General features: G+C 40.7%; 1 protein-coding gene across 5 annotated transcripts in view; it reads right to left on the minus strand.

The window, feature by feature from the left end:
* dnah9 (dynein, axonemal, heavy chain 9) overlaps nt 1–18432 on the minus strand; it is a 159836-nt gene that overhangs the window by 22064 nt on the left and 119340 nt on the right. For all 5 annotated transcript variants that reach the window (XM_044102455.1, XM_044102458.1, XM_044102457.1 and 2 more), the window contains 7 exons: nt 17597–17737; nt 15289–15459; nt 14996–15118; nt 11951–12144; nt 9720–9868; nt 6712–6839; nt 983–1210 (listed from right to left, as the gene is read on the minus strand). In XM_044102455.1, the coding sequence (XP_043958390.1) occupies nt 983–1210; nt 6712–6839; nt 9720–9868; nt 11951–12144; nt 14996–15118; nt 15289–15459; nt 17597–17737 (1134 nt within the window). The remainder of the gene's footprint in view (nt 1–982; nt 1211–6711; nt 6840–9719; nt 9869–11950; nt 12145–14995; nt 15119–15288; nt 15460–17596; nt 17738–18432) is intronic.

The raw sequence follows: 18432 nt of genomic DNA on the forward strand, positions 1-18432 counted from the left end.
GATTTCACTATTTTTAAAGGAGTCTGGAGAGCTATCGAGGTTGTTAGCACTGATGCCTGGGTTCGTGAAGTCTTTTTGTATTGAGACTGTATTTTCAAGTAAAGCGACCTCTGGTAGGGTTCAAATTCATATGTGGATGCAAGCAGACTAGAGATCGCTGCAAAAGCAGGAAGTGGACTATAAAGAATTACATTTTGGGTCAATAAAAGCAAAACAAGAGTCTAACGCTATAGGGAGAAACAGCTTGTGGTCTTTTGCCAAAGACAAAAGCGAAAACTTACATTCGCTAAAATCTAATACCACTTAATTTTTGTTCACATTGTTTGAAGGAGGAAGTTGTGCTCAGTGTCTTCTTCTGAGGGTTTTGGTGTTGTTTCTTTCAGTGCAGCGCCACCACAGGCAAGGGAGGGAACAGGTTTTTGTATCGTTTGACACGGTGAGGTTATGAAAGCAAACTGCACCAGCTGAAAACATTACAAAAGTTGAAATTTTCAACACAGAGTCAAACAGAGTCCACCGGACTATCAGGTGTGAAAACACCCTTAGTATGTGGACTGGTAACATGTCCAGTGCGTACCCTACCTCTTTCCCAGTGACGGCTGGGGGGAGGAACCTGACCTATGACCCTGCAACGGTAAGTGGGTGTAAAAAAAAAAATACTTTGTAAAGGTCTGCTAAGATGTTACTTTTTACTAGATTATAGCTTGACCAGAAACAACACAGAAAGGACAAAAAGGCATACTGCGCACAGTACACACAATTGTTTGTGTGAGCATGACACACACCATTAGGTCATGTTCACTGACCAGAGATATTTATTTTTATCGACAAGTATTTTGGCATTTACACCGACCAGCTGGACTGTTAAAACATTTCTAGTTCTTGTGAATCCATTATCGTCTATCATCTAAAAATAAGCATGGAAGTAAAGCTTATTACTACTTACTAAGCACGTTGATATCCGCAACCCTGAAAGTGTTACCTGGTTGAAGTTGTCCAGGGCTTTGTGCAGGTTGGCATGCATGCCAGTAGGTGGTTCATTCGTAATCTTGATGGAGTTTTCCAGGATCCCCTGAGGGATGATGTGGCTGTCGCGGGTGGAGGACGGCTCAGCGCTCACAAACACTCGGAAGTTCTCGTGGCTTCCCTCGGCATACTGCTCCAGAAGTTTCTCCAGCGTGCCCAGCCAGCGAGCAACCAGATGGATGTTCTTACAGAGGAGAAAACAAGCAAAGAGATGGAAAAATAATAGCTTAATTTGAGAGTTTTTGACAATTTATTATCCAATTGTGGAATTTATTGCAAGGCTAGCCTACCCTATAATAATGTCACTTATCTGTTATTCAATAGCCACACTGCACACAACAACATCAAAGATGGAGTGTTTTGTTCTTATGTCAAGTGGAGCGAATGATGGTAAAGATGAAATTCAGTAGTAGTAAGTACTTAAGTAGTAGTTGGGCTAAATTATTTCTTGTGAGAGAGGATAGTTTGCTTTAAAGAGATGCATGAATGAATTGGCTGGTCACCAGAATCTGTCAATGTTCAGTCAGTCGAAAACTAAGAGCTTCAGGGTCACTCCGATCTGTTTACTGAAACCCTCTTATATTATATTAATATTTTTTATGACAAAAAATATGTTGGGTTTAGAAATGTTGGGTGCATCTTCAAGGGAAAATGTCTGCCTTCGTAGAACAGCCCTAATGTTTACTGCTGTAGTAATTGTACTATTGTGCATATTTCTAAGACAAGATGCTCAGAGCTCCTTGCAACATTGCCTATTAAACCTTAACGGCCATTCAGGCTAGGAAGTGTGGAAACAAAACATTTCGACTCCTCCTCATATGTCTTCTATCTTAGTCCCTAAAGAAAAATACAAATCGGTTAAAACATGAAACAAAGATCACAAATCAGCCACTAATTTCTGATCGGTGCACTTCTCGACTCTACTCTGCTCTGACTGCACTTTGACTTTTCTGTAAATGTCTGGGCTTAAATGGATAACACAAAGAGCCATAATAAGGAGCTGGAATAGCCAATATAATTCCGTCCTGTGATGACAACTAGAAAAAAGGAGCAATTAAAACGCTACACATCTCCTGTTCTTTACTGTGACTTTGATGTGGCACTAAATTAAGTGGTACATAGCGCCTGAAACGCTTTTTTTTTTTAGGTTGACAGAATGAAGTGACCGTTTTCCGGTAGAGGATTTTTAAGACTTTTATACGTATTCATCTCTATGTAACACGATCTGCGGACGACTTCAAGTTTCCATCTCAACCGTCCTGACGAGAACAGGATATCCGATGACTGATAAGGAGTGTGCCCAGCCCCCCACACATCTCACCACGCAGCACTGCCCACTCCCTAAATCTAATTACAGCACTAATAACTGCAGTCATTGATTCATAAGCCGCTTTACTTTCTCATTTCCCTTTGCTCTCAGTATTTAATCTTCCTTATGATGACTGGAGTAAGAACTCTTTAACGAATGACAGGGAACAACAGGGGAGGGTTGGGACATCAGTTTTGCGGGACTCAGGAGAAAAAGTAAAGTTAATCCACCGACGAAGAAGTTCAGGAGGAGTTGGGAACAGAGAAGGACGTAAGTTTGTTCTCCGCCTGCCGGTGCCTTAGAGAGTAATGAACGGTATACAAATTAAAAGTCTAAATTCAAACGCTTTTTCATCAAGCCACAGCACAACTCTTCCTCTTGGCATGTAAATAGTTTGGCTATAAAGCGAGCCAACAGTAGAAGTGAGAGACTGCCCGAGAACTCGTCACTGTAATGAAAGCATTCATCGTGTGGCTGCAGGGAGAGAAGACGAGAGGAACGGAGAAAGAACCAGCAGGCCAACAGACAAACAAGCACGACAGCAGAGAGCTCCTTTTTTTATGGCTTTTTAATTAATTTTCAGGTGCCGTGTTTTTCAGGGGGTTTTTTTTTCCTCCTTCCCTCAACGTCTTCCCGATAAGGGCCTCCCAGCTTCTTCGATGGCTCCAATGATACCACATCAAGGAGTCCTCTATTTACATAATAATATGAAAGTTGAATCTAAAAGCCATTAGAACACACCACCGGCAAGGTCTTTGACGCATTGCTGTCACACGCGCCCCGAGGGAAGGCACAATGGCACGTTCAACTGCACCATAAGCATCTCCATCGAGCAAGCAGAAGCACACGCAGGCGACCGCACGCAGTATTTCTCCTTCGCAGAGGAAGAAATGCATTGGTCGGGGAGCGGCGAGGACGAGGACAGCTGCACAGCTGGGCTCCTGCACTGAGGAGGAGGCGGCCCCGCAGCTCAGAGTCTCTCAGACTCCACACTGACGTAGGAAAGCAGCAAACGGGGCTGAGGTGGGGGAAGGGGGGGGGGGGGATCAAAAATAAAACCTGCTCCACCGACATAATGAAGGCACTCACAGCTCAGCGTGCTGAGAATAAATTCACAAATGTGAAGAATACAGCTGCAGTATTTGTATGTTTAAAAAAATTGCTTAATGTTGTGCAATTATGGGACTGCGTGTTTAGGGTATAAATGCAGGACGTACAAAAACAAAAGGAAAATCCTTATATGTGAAAGAAGGTGTTTTCAAATATTTTAATGTGTATGGAAATCATATAAATTTAGGTCTATGCAAATAAGAAGCTTACACTGCAAAAACACAAAATCTTACAAAGTTATTTTGGTCTCGTTTCTAGTGCAAATATCTTATTACAATTGAAATAAATCAAACTAACTTAAAAGTAACTTTTCAGAAAGCTTTACAGGCTTGCTTTAAGTCAATAATCCCTTAATATTGATGAAAACCTACTCGCTCTCTGCAGTTAAATTAACTTACAACATGAAAAAAAATTTCTTTTAATAAGTTTAAAGGAACAAGTACTGAAGATACTGAGATATTTGAACTAGCAACTAGACCAAAACTGCTTGGTAAGATTTTGTGTCTTTGCAGTGCAGGTGTGTGTGTTTTTAAAATTCTAATAAAGCAAGCAAACCTTGACCTGCCTCTTGTTGCTTGGATTAATGTTCTTCTTTAACCAGCCTCTTAAACCTTTCTATTCCCACAGGAAGTAAAAACTCCAAAACCAATTCTTAGTTATTATCTAAAAAAAAAACAACTATTGTTCCCAACTATTGTTCTTGGGTACGAGTGTATTCATAGTTGTGTGTTTGCGTCCTACTCTGTGATGGAGTGCAATCTGTTCAGTATGTACCACGTCTCAAATTACTACTGGAGATTCACCCCCTCCTTGATTTTATAGACGACAAAATCTGTGCGACACAGGCTACCTGTTTGTCTCTGACATGTTAAATTAAGTTTATTACTGAGTTTATTTACATACAGTATTTCCAGAGCAATACAGAACTATTTTTGCTGTGGTTCCTAGCAAAGTAAGTGGACATGCACTATGTTGCCTTCTACATTGTTGCTTTTACAAATCCTTGTATGTCTTGTCTACCAGCATGCAATAAAATAAAGCTTTTGAAAGTGCATGAACAGCAGTGGTCTTAAGATTATATATATATATATATATATATATATATATTCAAGGTAATTTTTGTCACTGTGACTGACGTTGGTGGCAGGTTCCTAAAGAGGCAACATGGGAGTTTCCGTGGTAATCAGCAGTACCACCTGTGGTGACTGGCAGTTGCAGAGACAGATTGGTCCACTTTATATCAAAGCCTCAAGTAAGTGAGTAATTTTAAATTTCCAAAACATTTTTGTTTCCAAATATGACCGAACCTACCTGGCTCTAGGCAAAAGAAATATCGACAGGACACTGGCGTGAGGAATTTTCCCTGAAATGGCCAGGCTTTAACAGTAAATGTGCAAAAAGGATGCCGAGTCGAGGCCACTCTATCCCGACTGCGTGGCCAATGTGGGATATTCAGGTCCAATCTGCCCGATTGATTGCCTCTCAATCTGCCCCCTCCACCTTTCTGATGGCCTGCTTCAAAGTTTCTGCATTTCCCTCTCTGAGCCCCATCCGAGCAGAAGCTGCTGTTCAGACATATAATTACCTGTCGAGTAAGGGGGAACCTGCCATTGACCTGGCTTTCCACTGATGCAGCAGCAGAGGAAAATGTGGACGATGAGAGCAGAAGAGTGTGGGAAAGGCAAAGGATGCAAGTCGATGCATAAAATATTACAAGACAGGGAGAGCAGCATGGCGGAATCGGTGGGAAAAACGGAGAATATACTGTCGGTAAAATTCAGCATGAACATGACTCCTCCCGGTCCTTTTTCTTTATTCTTCTTTTTGCTCAGTATCATGGGGGTGGCTCTTGGCAGGCAGAGCCACAGACAGTCGATGAAAAAGTGAGTAGGAGGTTTGTTGCTAGGGGGACGAGACCTTCTTAATCCTAATCGATCGGCATTCTTATGCTAAGGTAATTACGCAACTTCTGTCTGCTATCCTGGATCTTCGAGAAGACAGCGATGCCATCCCAACACTGTTTCCCTTTTTCTTCTCCCTCTCTACCAACCGTGTGAATTAAAAGAAAAGGGTGTCCCACCATCTGCAGTTCATATCTGTCGATAAGTCCCAGTGACTTAAAATGCAAAAGCCTGGCTTGCCCTCCGGAGAAGAGAACAACAGACACAGCAGCTTCAGATATTGTCGTATATAATACAACGACCCATTCAGTTAGGGGAAAAAATGCAGGAAAGAAAATTTTTCCATGCAGACAAACCATGGAGGAAAGCAGACATCCAGATGAGCGTAGAAAGACTGTTTTTCTCTACATAGAAGATACGCCTGTTAACTTTTCACTTTCATGACCATCAAAAATATTCCTACATCAGTCTGTTTCTTTTTGTGCATTCTGTTCTGTCTTTTCAGACCTTCGGTCGGTTGAGCCATACGGCCGCTTGTACTGAGCCAGGTTCTGGTTCCGCTGGAGGTTTCTTCTTGTTACAGCGGAGTTTTTACTCTTCACTGTCGCTACATGCATGCTCGGCCCCTGGGCAAGGCACTCAACCCCAAACTGCCTATCAATCTGTGTATTTTGTGTTTCAGTGCGAGTGGCTCTATATATCGTCAGCATGACAAATTCTGTCTGTTTATGTTCAGCATCAAGAATATTTTATCTGATTGTGTCACAGAGACATTTGGGAAAAAAAGGCTAAAGTTTTTACTTAAGTTTTTTTTTTTTTTTTCCTTCCTTCCCTGTGACTGTCACCATAACTTTTGCTGGACAATAAATTGTCCCAGTAATTGTTGCGATAAATGATATATTAATAAAAAATATATTAATAACGAGATAAAAATGTAAATTCAACCTCTCAAAGAGCAATACATTTTCATTTTGTAAGGAACTCTTAACACTGGAAATAGAAAATATTTTAAATATCCAAAAATAAGGAAACAACCAAAAACAATAAATAAAAGAGAAATAAAAAACACACACACACGCACACACAAAACCATAAAAAATTTTTGTTCATGATGTCTCTAAACAAAACTGCCCTTCGAAGAATATTCATCATCAGAAAGAAGATTATTGAGCTCAATTTCATTAACTGATTAAACGATGCTTGGCTGCATATTTCTTTAATATTTGAAAAATCTAATTTGGTGATTTAAATCTGTCTGATCAGGAACCAACAAACCAAATCTATATGCCTAGCATCATGATGAATCATTCAGTACTTAAATTCCCTGCCTGGCGGCTGCGTGAAATACATGGATGTTTGCTTTACCTGCAAGATGACCCAATGGCCTTCCCTAGCGGCCAGATCCAGGGCTTGTTCAGCTATAACCTCTTGGCCTTGACCCAAAGACACATTGTGGAAGTTGTTGTTGTCAAATGTGTAGCCCATCTTCTTCCCTAGAGGATAAGAGACACATTTAATATGATTTACACACAACAATGAGTTAAACAGAATTGATTAACGTCGACTAAGCCTCACTAAGAATTATGGCTAGAAGGTGCATTACAGAGCTGGCATTATGCAAACAATACAGAACACCTACAGAATAACATCCTTACTACTTCTGATAAGTTATTTTGTTACCATCTGTGGACCCCAGCAAACATTTTCCTCAGACTTCTGGTGTGCACAACGGGGCCAACGGTGGTTGATTTTTTTGGGGGCGGTTTATTGTTCATTCCAAATTTCCCTGACCATGCTTCTCTCTGTCTGACAGAATTCAGCTGTCAGATGCAGCGGGCAAGGCCTGCTGACTGGGGCCTGATTTAAAGCTTTGGGATCTGGAAACCGTGGAGTTCACGAGTCCAAAGTGTCCAAGAATCAAATATGAGGCCCATCTGTTAAAATACTTGATCACTGGTGAAAAATTATGACAATGATCCCAAGCACAGCAACAGAACGTAAAATGTATCGCCCCAATCAAAGCCCAGTAGAACTGTAAAAGGCCTCTGCTTTTACTGACACCCACAAATTTGAAGGTACTGATAAAAAACTTGTAAAGAGTGGACCAATTCTTTCATGAAATGAAATGTATGTATTTTTATTGTATTAAAACATTAACTTGGGATCATTGTCATATCTACTGCAAATCTAACTGTGGTTTAAAGTTAATGATATGGTATGACATCATATTAATATGCTCAAATTGGACTTCTATGCCAATCTCAAAAGCCATTAACTTCAGCCTGTGGAAAAACAAAACAAATACAAACCAATATGTATTTAGAGAAAATGAAGACTGCAGGTAAGATTAAAACTGCTAACAATTTCTTCACAGAAACCCCCTTGAAATAAATATCACTTTATGTGTTAACATCCAGTTACTTCATAATCCATATGTCTGCAAAGCTGCCCCGTTTTAAAATTTTGAGTCCATTCAGACATTTATTTTCAGATAATCTTGTTCTCAAATTTCAAAAAGTTTCAGTCTTTTTCCACACTGCCATTAGTCCCCTGCAGAGCTTTCAAAATCACATCACCTATCTAATAAAAATCTAATTAGATCCTAATACAGATGATGAAACCCAATTTTCACATGATAAAATAATCCCCCCTTTTTTTTGTTCAGGGGATCAGGAACTCATCAGCGTTTTCTGCAGCAGAGACTGGTTACTTTTGGCTTTGATTTTACTGACTCTGCTGAAAAAGAAAACTGTTGATGATCAATAACGACGCTTCTTTTGGGGAGTTTCAGAAAGCGTTGCTCTCACTTATCACATTAGGAGAGACTGGTGCATGTCACACGGTACCCTGCTTCTCTCGGAGAGAGACAGAAAGAGAGAGAGACGGCAATAAAAGTCTCACCAATAACAGTTCTCTCCGGGTAATAACGGCATTTAACCGCCATTATTAAATCAATCAAAAGAGTACGTTATTTAAGCTATAGAAACAGAATGTTACACACCAGCAATACGACACATGATGATGAAGAGCATTAATGCCAAAGTACTGACTCGTGAATTTGCACGGGGGACCGGGTTGCGCCGACCCACCGTGGATATTGCTTTGCTACAGTTAGCTGAAACAATCTCTGCTGCCTGAATATTTCATGGAGCCAACTCTAAATACCCACAGACGGAATAGTTTGGCAGCAGATTAAAAAGATATCAGGCTGTGAGAGTCCCCTTTTCCAGGTCAGTGGAAGAGCTCCCAGTTTTTGAATTGTTTTTGGTCAAAGAAACAAAACCAGGGAGTTGTGAGGGTTGGCATACACAGTATTCAAACAGGGACGTAAAATAACTCAAACCGGTGACATTTACTTTCCGCTGCCCCTAATACACCAGTGGTGTCGCCTCATATATTTATGACCTTTAGCATAATCCGCTTAATCTACCCAGATACTGCTGTGCTTTGGTAGGGACGGCTGGCGTCACAGCAGACTGTTGTTCTGTCTGATACACCTTTGATGTTGTAATCAGAGAAAACTACAAGTTAGACTAGATTATTCATAAAGTATTCATTCCAGTCACCTTGTTACAGTATTTACACTGAAATAATTGATACTAAACCATTGCATAGTGGTCATTTTAACACCGATTTAGGAAAAAGAAATATAAAAAAAAAGTATTTTCTGTATAGCAAAACAGAACAAGAAACATTTAGTAGAAGTATCAATATCCTTTGTGGAAGTATACACCTTGGATTCAGCTGTGGGATTTATTGGAAAACAGATGGTCTTACAGCGTAAACAGGGATCAGGTTCATGAAAAGATTTTTTTACAGTGTAAGCAAAGATCTGCCCTGTGGAACTGTTTTCGGCAGCAGTTCTTCAATTTCTGTTTCCGGAAATGTTGCGTTTGGATGCAGCTTGGGGTCCACATATGGGATTATTAGCCATCATAGCAGCTAATTCCTTTACTTACTAAGATGCTTGCACTGGTTCAACTCTGAAAGCTTTGGCTTTTCCTGTTTGTTTCAACTAAAAAGGCTCATCTCTGGACATGCTTGACATGTTGTTAGAGTTTTAAGCCTCACTCAGAATCTCATTGCTTTGATTCTAATTCTGATTGGTCAGGTGAGCCTTCTGCAAGAGAGGGGAGGGGCTAAATTTGAAAATTGTTCGTTTTCAATGGGTATCTTCAAATAATTGTTTTGTGATATTAATTACATCAAGCAAAGTTTTAGTGTGACAAATTTTGAAAAACTTCAGTGGATATAAACACTTTTATAAGGCTCCATACGCCTCAACAAAATACAAAAAGATTAATTGGTCACTTGTTAGTTTGTGCTGAACTTTAGAGTGAAATTTTAAGGCTTACATCAAGCAGTGGCATTACCATGTTTCTCAACGTCCTTCAAAGGATCCACTCCAGGAGACAGGATGAAGAACATGGCAGTAGCTGGACTGGACTCTTCAAAGGAGACGGCGAAGTCCAGTGATCTGCCCATCACGTACTCGCCTCCCAGTTTCTCCTCTACAAAGTCTCTGCAGGAGGGGACAAGGCTTAGTTCTCTTCAGCTTGTTTTGTTTCATCTTTGACCGACAAAGTGCAGACCTTGAAGAATCTGATTCCTCTTATAGTGCAGAGACAGCTGTTTAAAATCAGCAACTCATGAGAAATGCTTTCTGTCTCAAACACAGTTTGCTGATAAGAATTGGAATGCTTTAAATAGATTAGGAGCTTGCACCTTTGTGCAGTTTTTAGATTTGATATTTGGAAATGAGTGTTCTGGTGAAGCTCGTCTGTTTCTTTTGTAAATGAATGATATGAGCATGATACGCATTCTACCTAATAGGTAAACATTATATATATATATATATATATATATATATATATATACTATCTGAATTATTAAAGAGCATTTGAAATTTTGTGAACTTTACCAACAGTAAATAGAAAATACAGAGAGAGAGAAGGTTCCAAGTTTGGGATTTGAACTCCGTCATGGAGTTACAGATTCCGTGTAAAGATTGACTACTCATATTTGATCTTTTAAAGAATTTATTTAAAACAGTGACAATACATCGGCTGGATGTATGTTAATTATTAAACATATTAATGTTATTCCTGAATATTTCACAATACTCTGAAGACCAAAATAGCAGAGATTGTAAGCAAAAAATACCAAATACAACACAGTTATATAGATTTTTCGCTGTGGATTGAGACTTGACATCTCTTGGCCTGTTGTGAAATGTTCTGCATAAAAGGGGGGAAAAATTAAGTGCAGCCTTAAAAAAGGCTTTTGACATTTAGCATGAAGTGCTTCTGAAATTCACGGGCTTCGGAAAAACAAAGAAAATATATAGAGGTATAAAAATTAACAGAATGGTTGTTCAGTAAACAAACCACTGAGTTTTAAAGACAAGAACTGGTGTGTTAAGTTGGAATTAATTTAAGGTTTACTTTTATCCATGCATGATCAAAATTATACTTAAATGCTCAAATACACTCACTGACCACTTGATTTGGTGAACTCTCCAATGTCGGTTTGGACAAACAACTACCTTAATTCTTAAAGGAAGCATTAGAAAGGGTGTCGAAAACATTTCTCATGGTTAGTTTCCACTGACAAAGCTGTACCACATAGTTTCTGCAGATTTGATTCAAATCTCCTGTTCCACCAAATCCCAAATGTCTGATGTACTTAGATCTGGTCACTGTGGTGGACAGTGGTTCATGAAACCAGCCTGAACCAATGGCTGAAGGCAGGATCATGCCATGCTGTCACGTTATGTTTCACCACTCTTTGAGGTAGAAAATCGACAAAAAGTTTGTTTAAATCAGACGGCTTGTATGGTTGAGGTTTTTTTTAATGCAATTCCAGACAGATAATATTATCTGGGTTTAATATTGTCAACATTTGTTTTTGTTGTTCAAGATTAGTTCCTTGTTGAAACAAGATGTTTAAGTTGAATTTGAAGAACTTTTCATTATTATTCTGGTGTACAAAGCACCAGAAGGATTAAAAGTAAAACATTAACTCATTCCAAATATTTTCCCTACTTCTAAAATTTTTTTGTTTTTCAGTTCATCCGAGATCTTCATTGAGTTACTTGAACTTTTACATTGTTCCAAGTATATATGCTTTGAAAAACGTCAAAAATACATTAAATATCCCTGTTAGTAAAGGCCTTGTCAAATTAAAGATTCAAGCATCTTTCTTCTCTACCTTCTTGTATAAACATCAGTCCATGTTCCGTGATTATTTAACTCTGTGTAGGGTACAAATGAATTATTAAGTCCTCAAATAAGACTTTTCCTTTGATGAGATGATGACTGAATGAGCCTTTTAATAGTATAAATAGATCAATGATTAGTTATAATTTTAAGAAAAGGGTTTCTTGTTCAAGAAAAGCGTATGCATGTGGGAAATCCAACAGTTTACAGAAGCAAGTAGCTTGTAGCTCCAATTACTACAAACTAGAAGAAATGAAAACACGCACCCTGATAACTCCTCACAAAAGCCAAAGGTTTTGTCTTTAGCCTTTTCCCTTTCACCAACAGGTCAGAGAGATCCTTCAAAGATCACAGAACAAAGGTCAAACGGTGATCCCACTGCTCACCTGACAGCGTACGTCATGCGGTCGGGTCTCAGGGTCCTCATCATGCAAAGCCTCTGGAGAGAGGTTTTGCTCTTCCAGTCCTGCGGAAATTTCTCTTTCTCTGGACACTCGGACTCGACAAACTTCTTCCAGCGTTTGGGTGAACCCTGGACGTCTCTGTCTAGGTGCTTGAACTCGTCCATGGAGCACAGGGACTGTCATATTTGAGAGAGAGAGAAAACAGGATTTAAATTGCAAAGTTCTGTTCATCAACATCAAAGTTTTTGACCACTTCGGGAAGATTTCTCAGCAAAAGCACTAACTTTGTCTGCAAAAATTGAAAGAGAGGGGGAGAAAAAAAAACACGATTGCTTATCTTTCTCTCGTGCTTATTTAAATAACATTTATTCAAAAGAAAATGCTGAGTAAACACAGTCGCTTTTATAACAGCATGGGGGTAAAGGAAGTCTAAATATGCATCCACAGCACAAACAGTGGGGTTCCATTGTAAGCCCCTAGCTGACAGACATCTTATCTCATCTGTTGAAAACAGCAGTGTCACAGTGCTGCCTTGAGCAGGTAGTCACTTTATGACAAGCACACACACACACACACATAGCAAGAGTGTATGCCATGTTTCACACTGCATAAACTACCAGGAGGCTACCGAAATCATCCCCACCCAACATGTAAAGAAGACAAGGTGTCAAGAAATAAAAGAACTCCACACCGTCAGAGCTGGTGAGGTGAAGGGAGATGAGACAAGGTGGCTCTCAGCAAACAGTTCTTCACTCTGACTTCACTTGCTTAATTATCCCAGGTGGGTGGCAACCTCTTAGTCCTGTTCAGAAAGAACGCACTCAGTCCTGAGGGATTCCTCCTCTGGTAACATCGTCAAGAGAGCCGAGCAATCAGAGGATCTTATCGTCCTTTAAAGCTTTCCTAGTGATTATGTTTCCCGCTGCGATAAGAAAATCAAGTGACAGAATTTGATTAGCTGGGACCTTAAACATCTGCAGTGCGCCGAGTGCAGTGAGGATGGGCTCTCTCAGAAGCCGGAGGGGTTTAGGTTAAGTTAATATTGTAGGAAAAACAGCCTGAAACATTTATGAACAGAAGAAGCGAACAGACAGACTTACTGCTGTTAGGCTTCGGTTTGCTGCTAAACTGATTTGACAAGAAAAGGAAACAGTGCGAAGGAAGACGGCTTTTTCTTCAGGAGAAGCCGTAACTGCTTTGTTCGGTGTTATGATGCTTCGGCGTCACATGTAGCGTGACTCCACGCAGCATCACATGCTATCAGGAGAGAGATCCAGGTGAAACTGGGGTATATGTTAGAAATCTGCTAGCATCTTTATGAGCTGTCTGTTCTCAGAGAGTTGCTGCTGGAAGAGCATACAGATTACATCATATGAAGCAATTCCACAAACTGTAAGTCAAAAGATGTGGAGAGCAATTTCAGATACTGTGCAGGAAAAGAGTTTGGATCTATACAGTATTCTATATTTTACTTTAGTTTTCAAGTAACAATGATTAAACACAGGAAAAAAAGCCATCTAAGCCAACCTATTTGGATAAATTTTATTTCTTCCTTTTCAAAATCAGAAATTCCTTACACTCGTTCATAATTTTTCAATTAATCTGGGGTTGGGTTTTAGGGTCAACAGCCTAAGCAAAGAAGCTCAGACTTTGCTCTCCTTATCCACTTGGTCCAGCTCCTTCAGGAGAATCCCAAGGCTTTCCTAGGACCTCCACTGAATCCTGAGTCTTCCTCTGGGTCGCCTCCCAGAGGGACGTGTTCGGAAGGTGAGGTATCCCGGAGGCACCGGAACACCTAACCGGTGCCTAAGTCCAGGCATCCAGATGCCTGAGCCACCTGGACTGGCTCCTCCCAATGTGGAGAAGTAGTAGCATAACTCTGAGCTGGATGTCCAAACTTTTCACCCCATCTCTAAGGGAGGAAGAACCCAGACACCCTGAAGAGAAAACTCACTGTGGCTACTTGCATCCAGAATCTCATTCTTTTGGTCACTACCCAAAGCTCGTGACCATAGATGGGGATAGGAACGCAGAACAATCGGTCAGCTCTTCCTTCACCATGACAGATTGGTAAAGCATTCACATGAGAAGCAGACCACACTTCTCCCGCTCCATTTTTCCTTCATTTGTTTATAAAGACCTTGAGGTGACATTTTACATCCTAAGAGCCAGCTCCTGTACATGAGGATCAGTGGTCAAAGTCCATGCCCGTGAGCACTGCCCATTCCACATAGCACCCAACCCTGTTGCCACCTCCCATAACTGACGAGTTCATAGAAAGAGAGATCTGCATTTCCTTTTCAGACTGTGCTCTGTGACCCACGTCCAGCTGAAGGAGAACAGTTTCCATTTCTGTTCTTTATCAGCAGAAGTCTTTAGACTGCAGTCTGTCTGATCTCTCACTAAGGGCTTGTGTGTCATATGTATGAAACTACCAGGGTCGTAAGGCCCCCGACAACCTAGTTCCTAGGATCATTGGGACTCTCAACTTCACCACGATGAGATGGCAGCCCATGGAGAGGAAAATTAACGGTGATTAATCCTAAAAGCTGAGTTCCATTTCACTTGTCACATCCTGACCTGATTACTGCCAGACCATTAGAATCAGCACTTTGGGACTTCAGTGAACCACAGTTGGAGTCATTATCCACAACTGGAAGAAAACATAGATCAGGAGAGAACTTTCCAAGGAGTGTCTGGCCTACTAAAAACTACACAAGACAACTCCTGCAGGAGGTCACAAGCAAACTCAGAGATGGTTCTTTAAGTAATGACTCATTTCGGGAGAGCCATCTATGAGTTACACATGAAGCTTTTTGTTTCCTAGTTTCTCGTTTTAATAAAATGCATAAAAAATGTTAGCATATGCGTCCACCCACAAACTCATTTAAGTTGTGGCATTTCCTTTTATCCTTTGTTCATGAACCGACAAAACAAAATATTTGACAATGCCACTTTGCATATCAAAACATAACTTTGACAAATGCCTGTTGTGAAAAAGTTTTAATGTGGTAGCTTTTTCCGTACCTTGATCCCTCCCCAGGACTGGTTCGATAGGAAATCCACTGGCGAAGTTACACCTGGTTGGACAGGATATCTCAGCAGGAAGTCCAGCTCTGTGGGGCTTATTTCATTATTCATCAGGAGTATCTGGGGACACAACAAGCAGGAGGGCAATGTTGGATTTCCCACACAAACTGCAGCTTCTTTCTGCTTGTTTAGATTCAGACAGGACTCACAGTCTCGAGAGCAGCTGATTCAACGCCACGCGAGGTTTTGAAACAAACTGTGCAGAAGATGAAAGCAGCTACCCTTCCTACCTGGAACACGAGCTGAACCGTGTACGTGAGCTTGTCACACTCAAACAGGCCTCTAGTGGTGTACTGGAACGCTGAGAAGGTGATGCTGTCAATTAGATTGGACACCCGCTGCTTGAGAGTCTCATCCGGGTCGGCCTTCAGAACCGCTTTCTGGAAGACCACACCGAATGCCTGGAGATGCACGGGAGCAGGGAGAACACAGTCAGGTTTCCAGGAGAAAGATGCTGAAACAGTTTGGAAAGCTGCAGCATTGGCTTACATCTTGTATTAAGGGGAGAAACTAAAATGTTTGTATACACTTTACTGGGTATGGAAGGATTTGTTTTATGGTGATAATTTTGTCCTCAAGAGGGCTACAAATTGGCAACAGCTGAATCACCTCCCAAGTGCAGTCAGGTTCTCCAGAGTCCTGCTAATGACCTCATTATTTGACTCAGGTGTGTTGAAGTAGAGATACATCTAAAAGTTGCAGGAGACCGGCCCTCGAGGACCAGGAGTGCCCACCCCTGCAACTTAGGTGTCCAGCACTTTGTGGAACTCGATTTTAGGTGGAACCCTAATCTGACTTGCTTAACATGCAATGGGACAGAACAGATGCAGGCCCTGCTTTTCAATGACAGAATATTTCAGCTGAAAGAATCATTGAATAGCCTGGACCCATGCCTCTCGTCATCCGCACCATCCTCAGGTGCAGCAGCAGGTGAAAGTCAACCGCCAAGAGCCACAAATAGTACATGATGGAAGAAGAGTTCAGAGTCACTGCTGCTCAAGGGGATTTTGCACAGTGGGGGGTGGAAATAAAAACGGGCAAGGTGATGCAAACTAGGATTTCCTGGATGTTTCTATGTTACTTGTTTCTAATGTAATGCACTTAGCACAGTAAGAAAAAAAGAGGGCTAAACTCAAACACAAAATTTCAGATGATCGGGTTTTTGTGAACCATCACAGGAAGGTACCGGGGTATAAACAATAAAAAGGTAAACTAGAACCATCATCACATCTGTCACAGAAGGTTTACAGTGCATAGCTATTAGAACTATACTCTGATAGCTTCTTCTCTATCAGTGCATAGAGAAGGAGTTATGCAGCGATTAAATGATTGAGTGATGTATCCAGAAAATGAACTGATGAGTGAAGCCCATGTTTCAAAGATTTCAAACAGTCAGAAAAGCCAGTGGAGTTGTTTACGGCTCCATTTTTTTTTTCTTTACTTGATTTAAAATTTGTAGCGTCACGGCATCATTTTTTTAAAAACAGGGAATAAGTGTGTTTCTGGCACGCAGTGCCATTTTATAGCACAATCAAATAGCTATGTTACCTTGTGCTTTGAAAATGTATATATCAAACACGACTTCAAAGAGATTAGATTTTTTGCATCGTAGCTGAAGCTGAAATTGGCCTGTCTCTTTAAGAAGCTCCTACCTTTTACAACATTCCCTCTTTAGCATGTGGGGCAGGAGCTATGTTGGGGACTGAAGCCCCAAGGCGGAGCTTTGTGGAAATGGGCGGAGCTTTGTATAAACGGGCAGTAAAGCACATCCAAATGGCTGCCAAGGATTCCTCAAACGCACATGAATGAGTCAAAGCAACACTCCAAGTTTATTTTTGGTGACGGAATGACATAACATGATATAAAGCTAAAAAAAAAAAAAGTTAATTTTTAATATTAAGTATTGAGAAGCAAGGCTTTTCAAATAGTAGAGAAAATTGTTTTCAGTTTTCTCTGCTTTTTGCTACAAGGGGATTATTCTCCAAGAGCAGTAATTCTTTATTTCTGACAAGAATTGCACTAGTTACTCACTCGTCCAAGGAAAAAAAAAAACCCCAAAAAACATGCTGATGTACTATGAAATGATTGGCCTTATTCTGAACTCTCTGAAATGTGGTACAATTTAAGTTAATCAAATTTATGCTTTTCTTTAAACCCCTGTACATGAAGAAAATAACCATCTCATAATGTACATTATTTCATGTAAGGTCAAAGGTGTAAAAACTGAATGTGTTTTCATTTGATTACGCTGGGAAATAAGTTGTGCAGAGGCAGCTACCTGAAGAGTCGGGAGTGATTGCAAACCATATCTCAGGCTGCCTTCTCTCAGGCTCGCTGGCTGACAATATGAGAGACATTACGCTCTACATAACCACATTAGGGAGCCACAAACACAATAAAAGCAGGCCAAAGAGCATAAAACATGATGAGCAAATGGAACCAGGAGGAAGAGAGAAGAGAAGCGGGGAGTGTAAAGACGGGCCTCTCTGGGAGCCCTTGAGGTGGGTAGGAAACATAGTGGGTCAATAGAGAGGCTACCTTGAGTGAGAACTGGTACATGGGGTGGATTTTATTGAGATCGTTCATTATGAAGTACAATATGGAAGCCCGCGCCGCTGCTGGCCGGTAGTGCTCCCGAGCCTCATTGATTTTGGCCTCTGTCACCTCGGCTTCCTTCACCTGCAGTAAAGATATCACAGTTTAAACACAAAGAGACAGTGTGCCGAAATATGAAGAAGTGCACCCACTGACTTGTGCAGAACGACAAAAATTCAACCTCGGGTGAAGAGTAGATTTGAACGGATGGAATACGTGTATTACGTCAAGATTTTTCTCAGCCAATGAATGTGCAATTATGCTTAGAAACGAACATCTGCATAAGCAGCGACCGTTCTCTCACAGGCACTCCAAGAGCATCAAAAGTAGTCTTTCCTTTCTTCCAAGTGTGCTCTAAGAAAATGTCGGCGACATCAGTAAACATCTAACAGAGATGAGAAACAGAGCTGACGTGATCCGACGTTCTGACAACGAAAAGAGAATCTTGGGGGCACTAACTCAAAGAGAGAAAACCCAGTGGGAAATGGCTCTGCATACAGATGATTCAGCATTTACTCTGGGGAAATAAGAATTTCTGAACTGAAACTTTTGTTTAGGTAGGACCGAGTAATAAACTTCGCAAAAAGTAAATTTTTTACCTAATACTTATTTAAATTATTACAAGACGAAGACAGGAGGTGCACAGGCTACTAGCCGTATACTGGCACAAACTTTCTGCAGCATAAATATTTTAGACACTAGATGACAAAGTGACCTACTGACCTAGGACTGAGGGGGGTTTTGCATCGTGTGTTATGCAGAGTAAATCCACATTAGAA

This window comes from Gambusia affinis, linkage group LG20 (assembly GCF_019740435.1).
Source record: "Gambusia affinis linkage group LG20, SWU_Gaff_1.0, whole genome shotgun sequence".
NCBI classification, from domain to species: Eukaryota; Metazoa; Chordata; class Actinopteri; order Cyprinodontiformes; family Poeciliidae; genus Gambusia; species Gambusia affinis.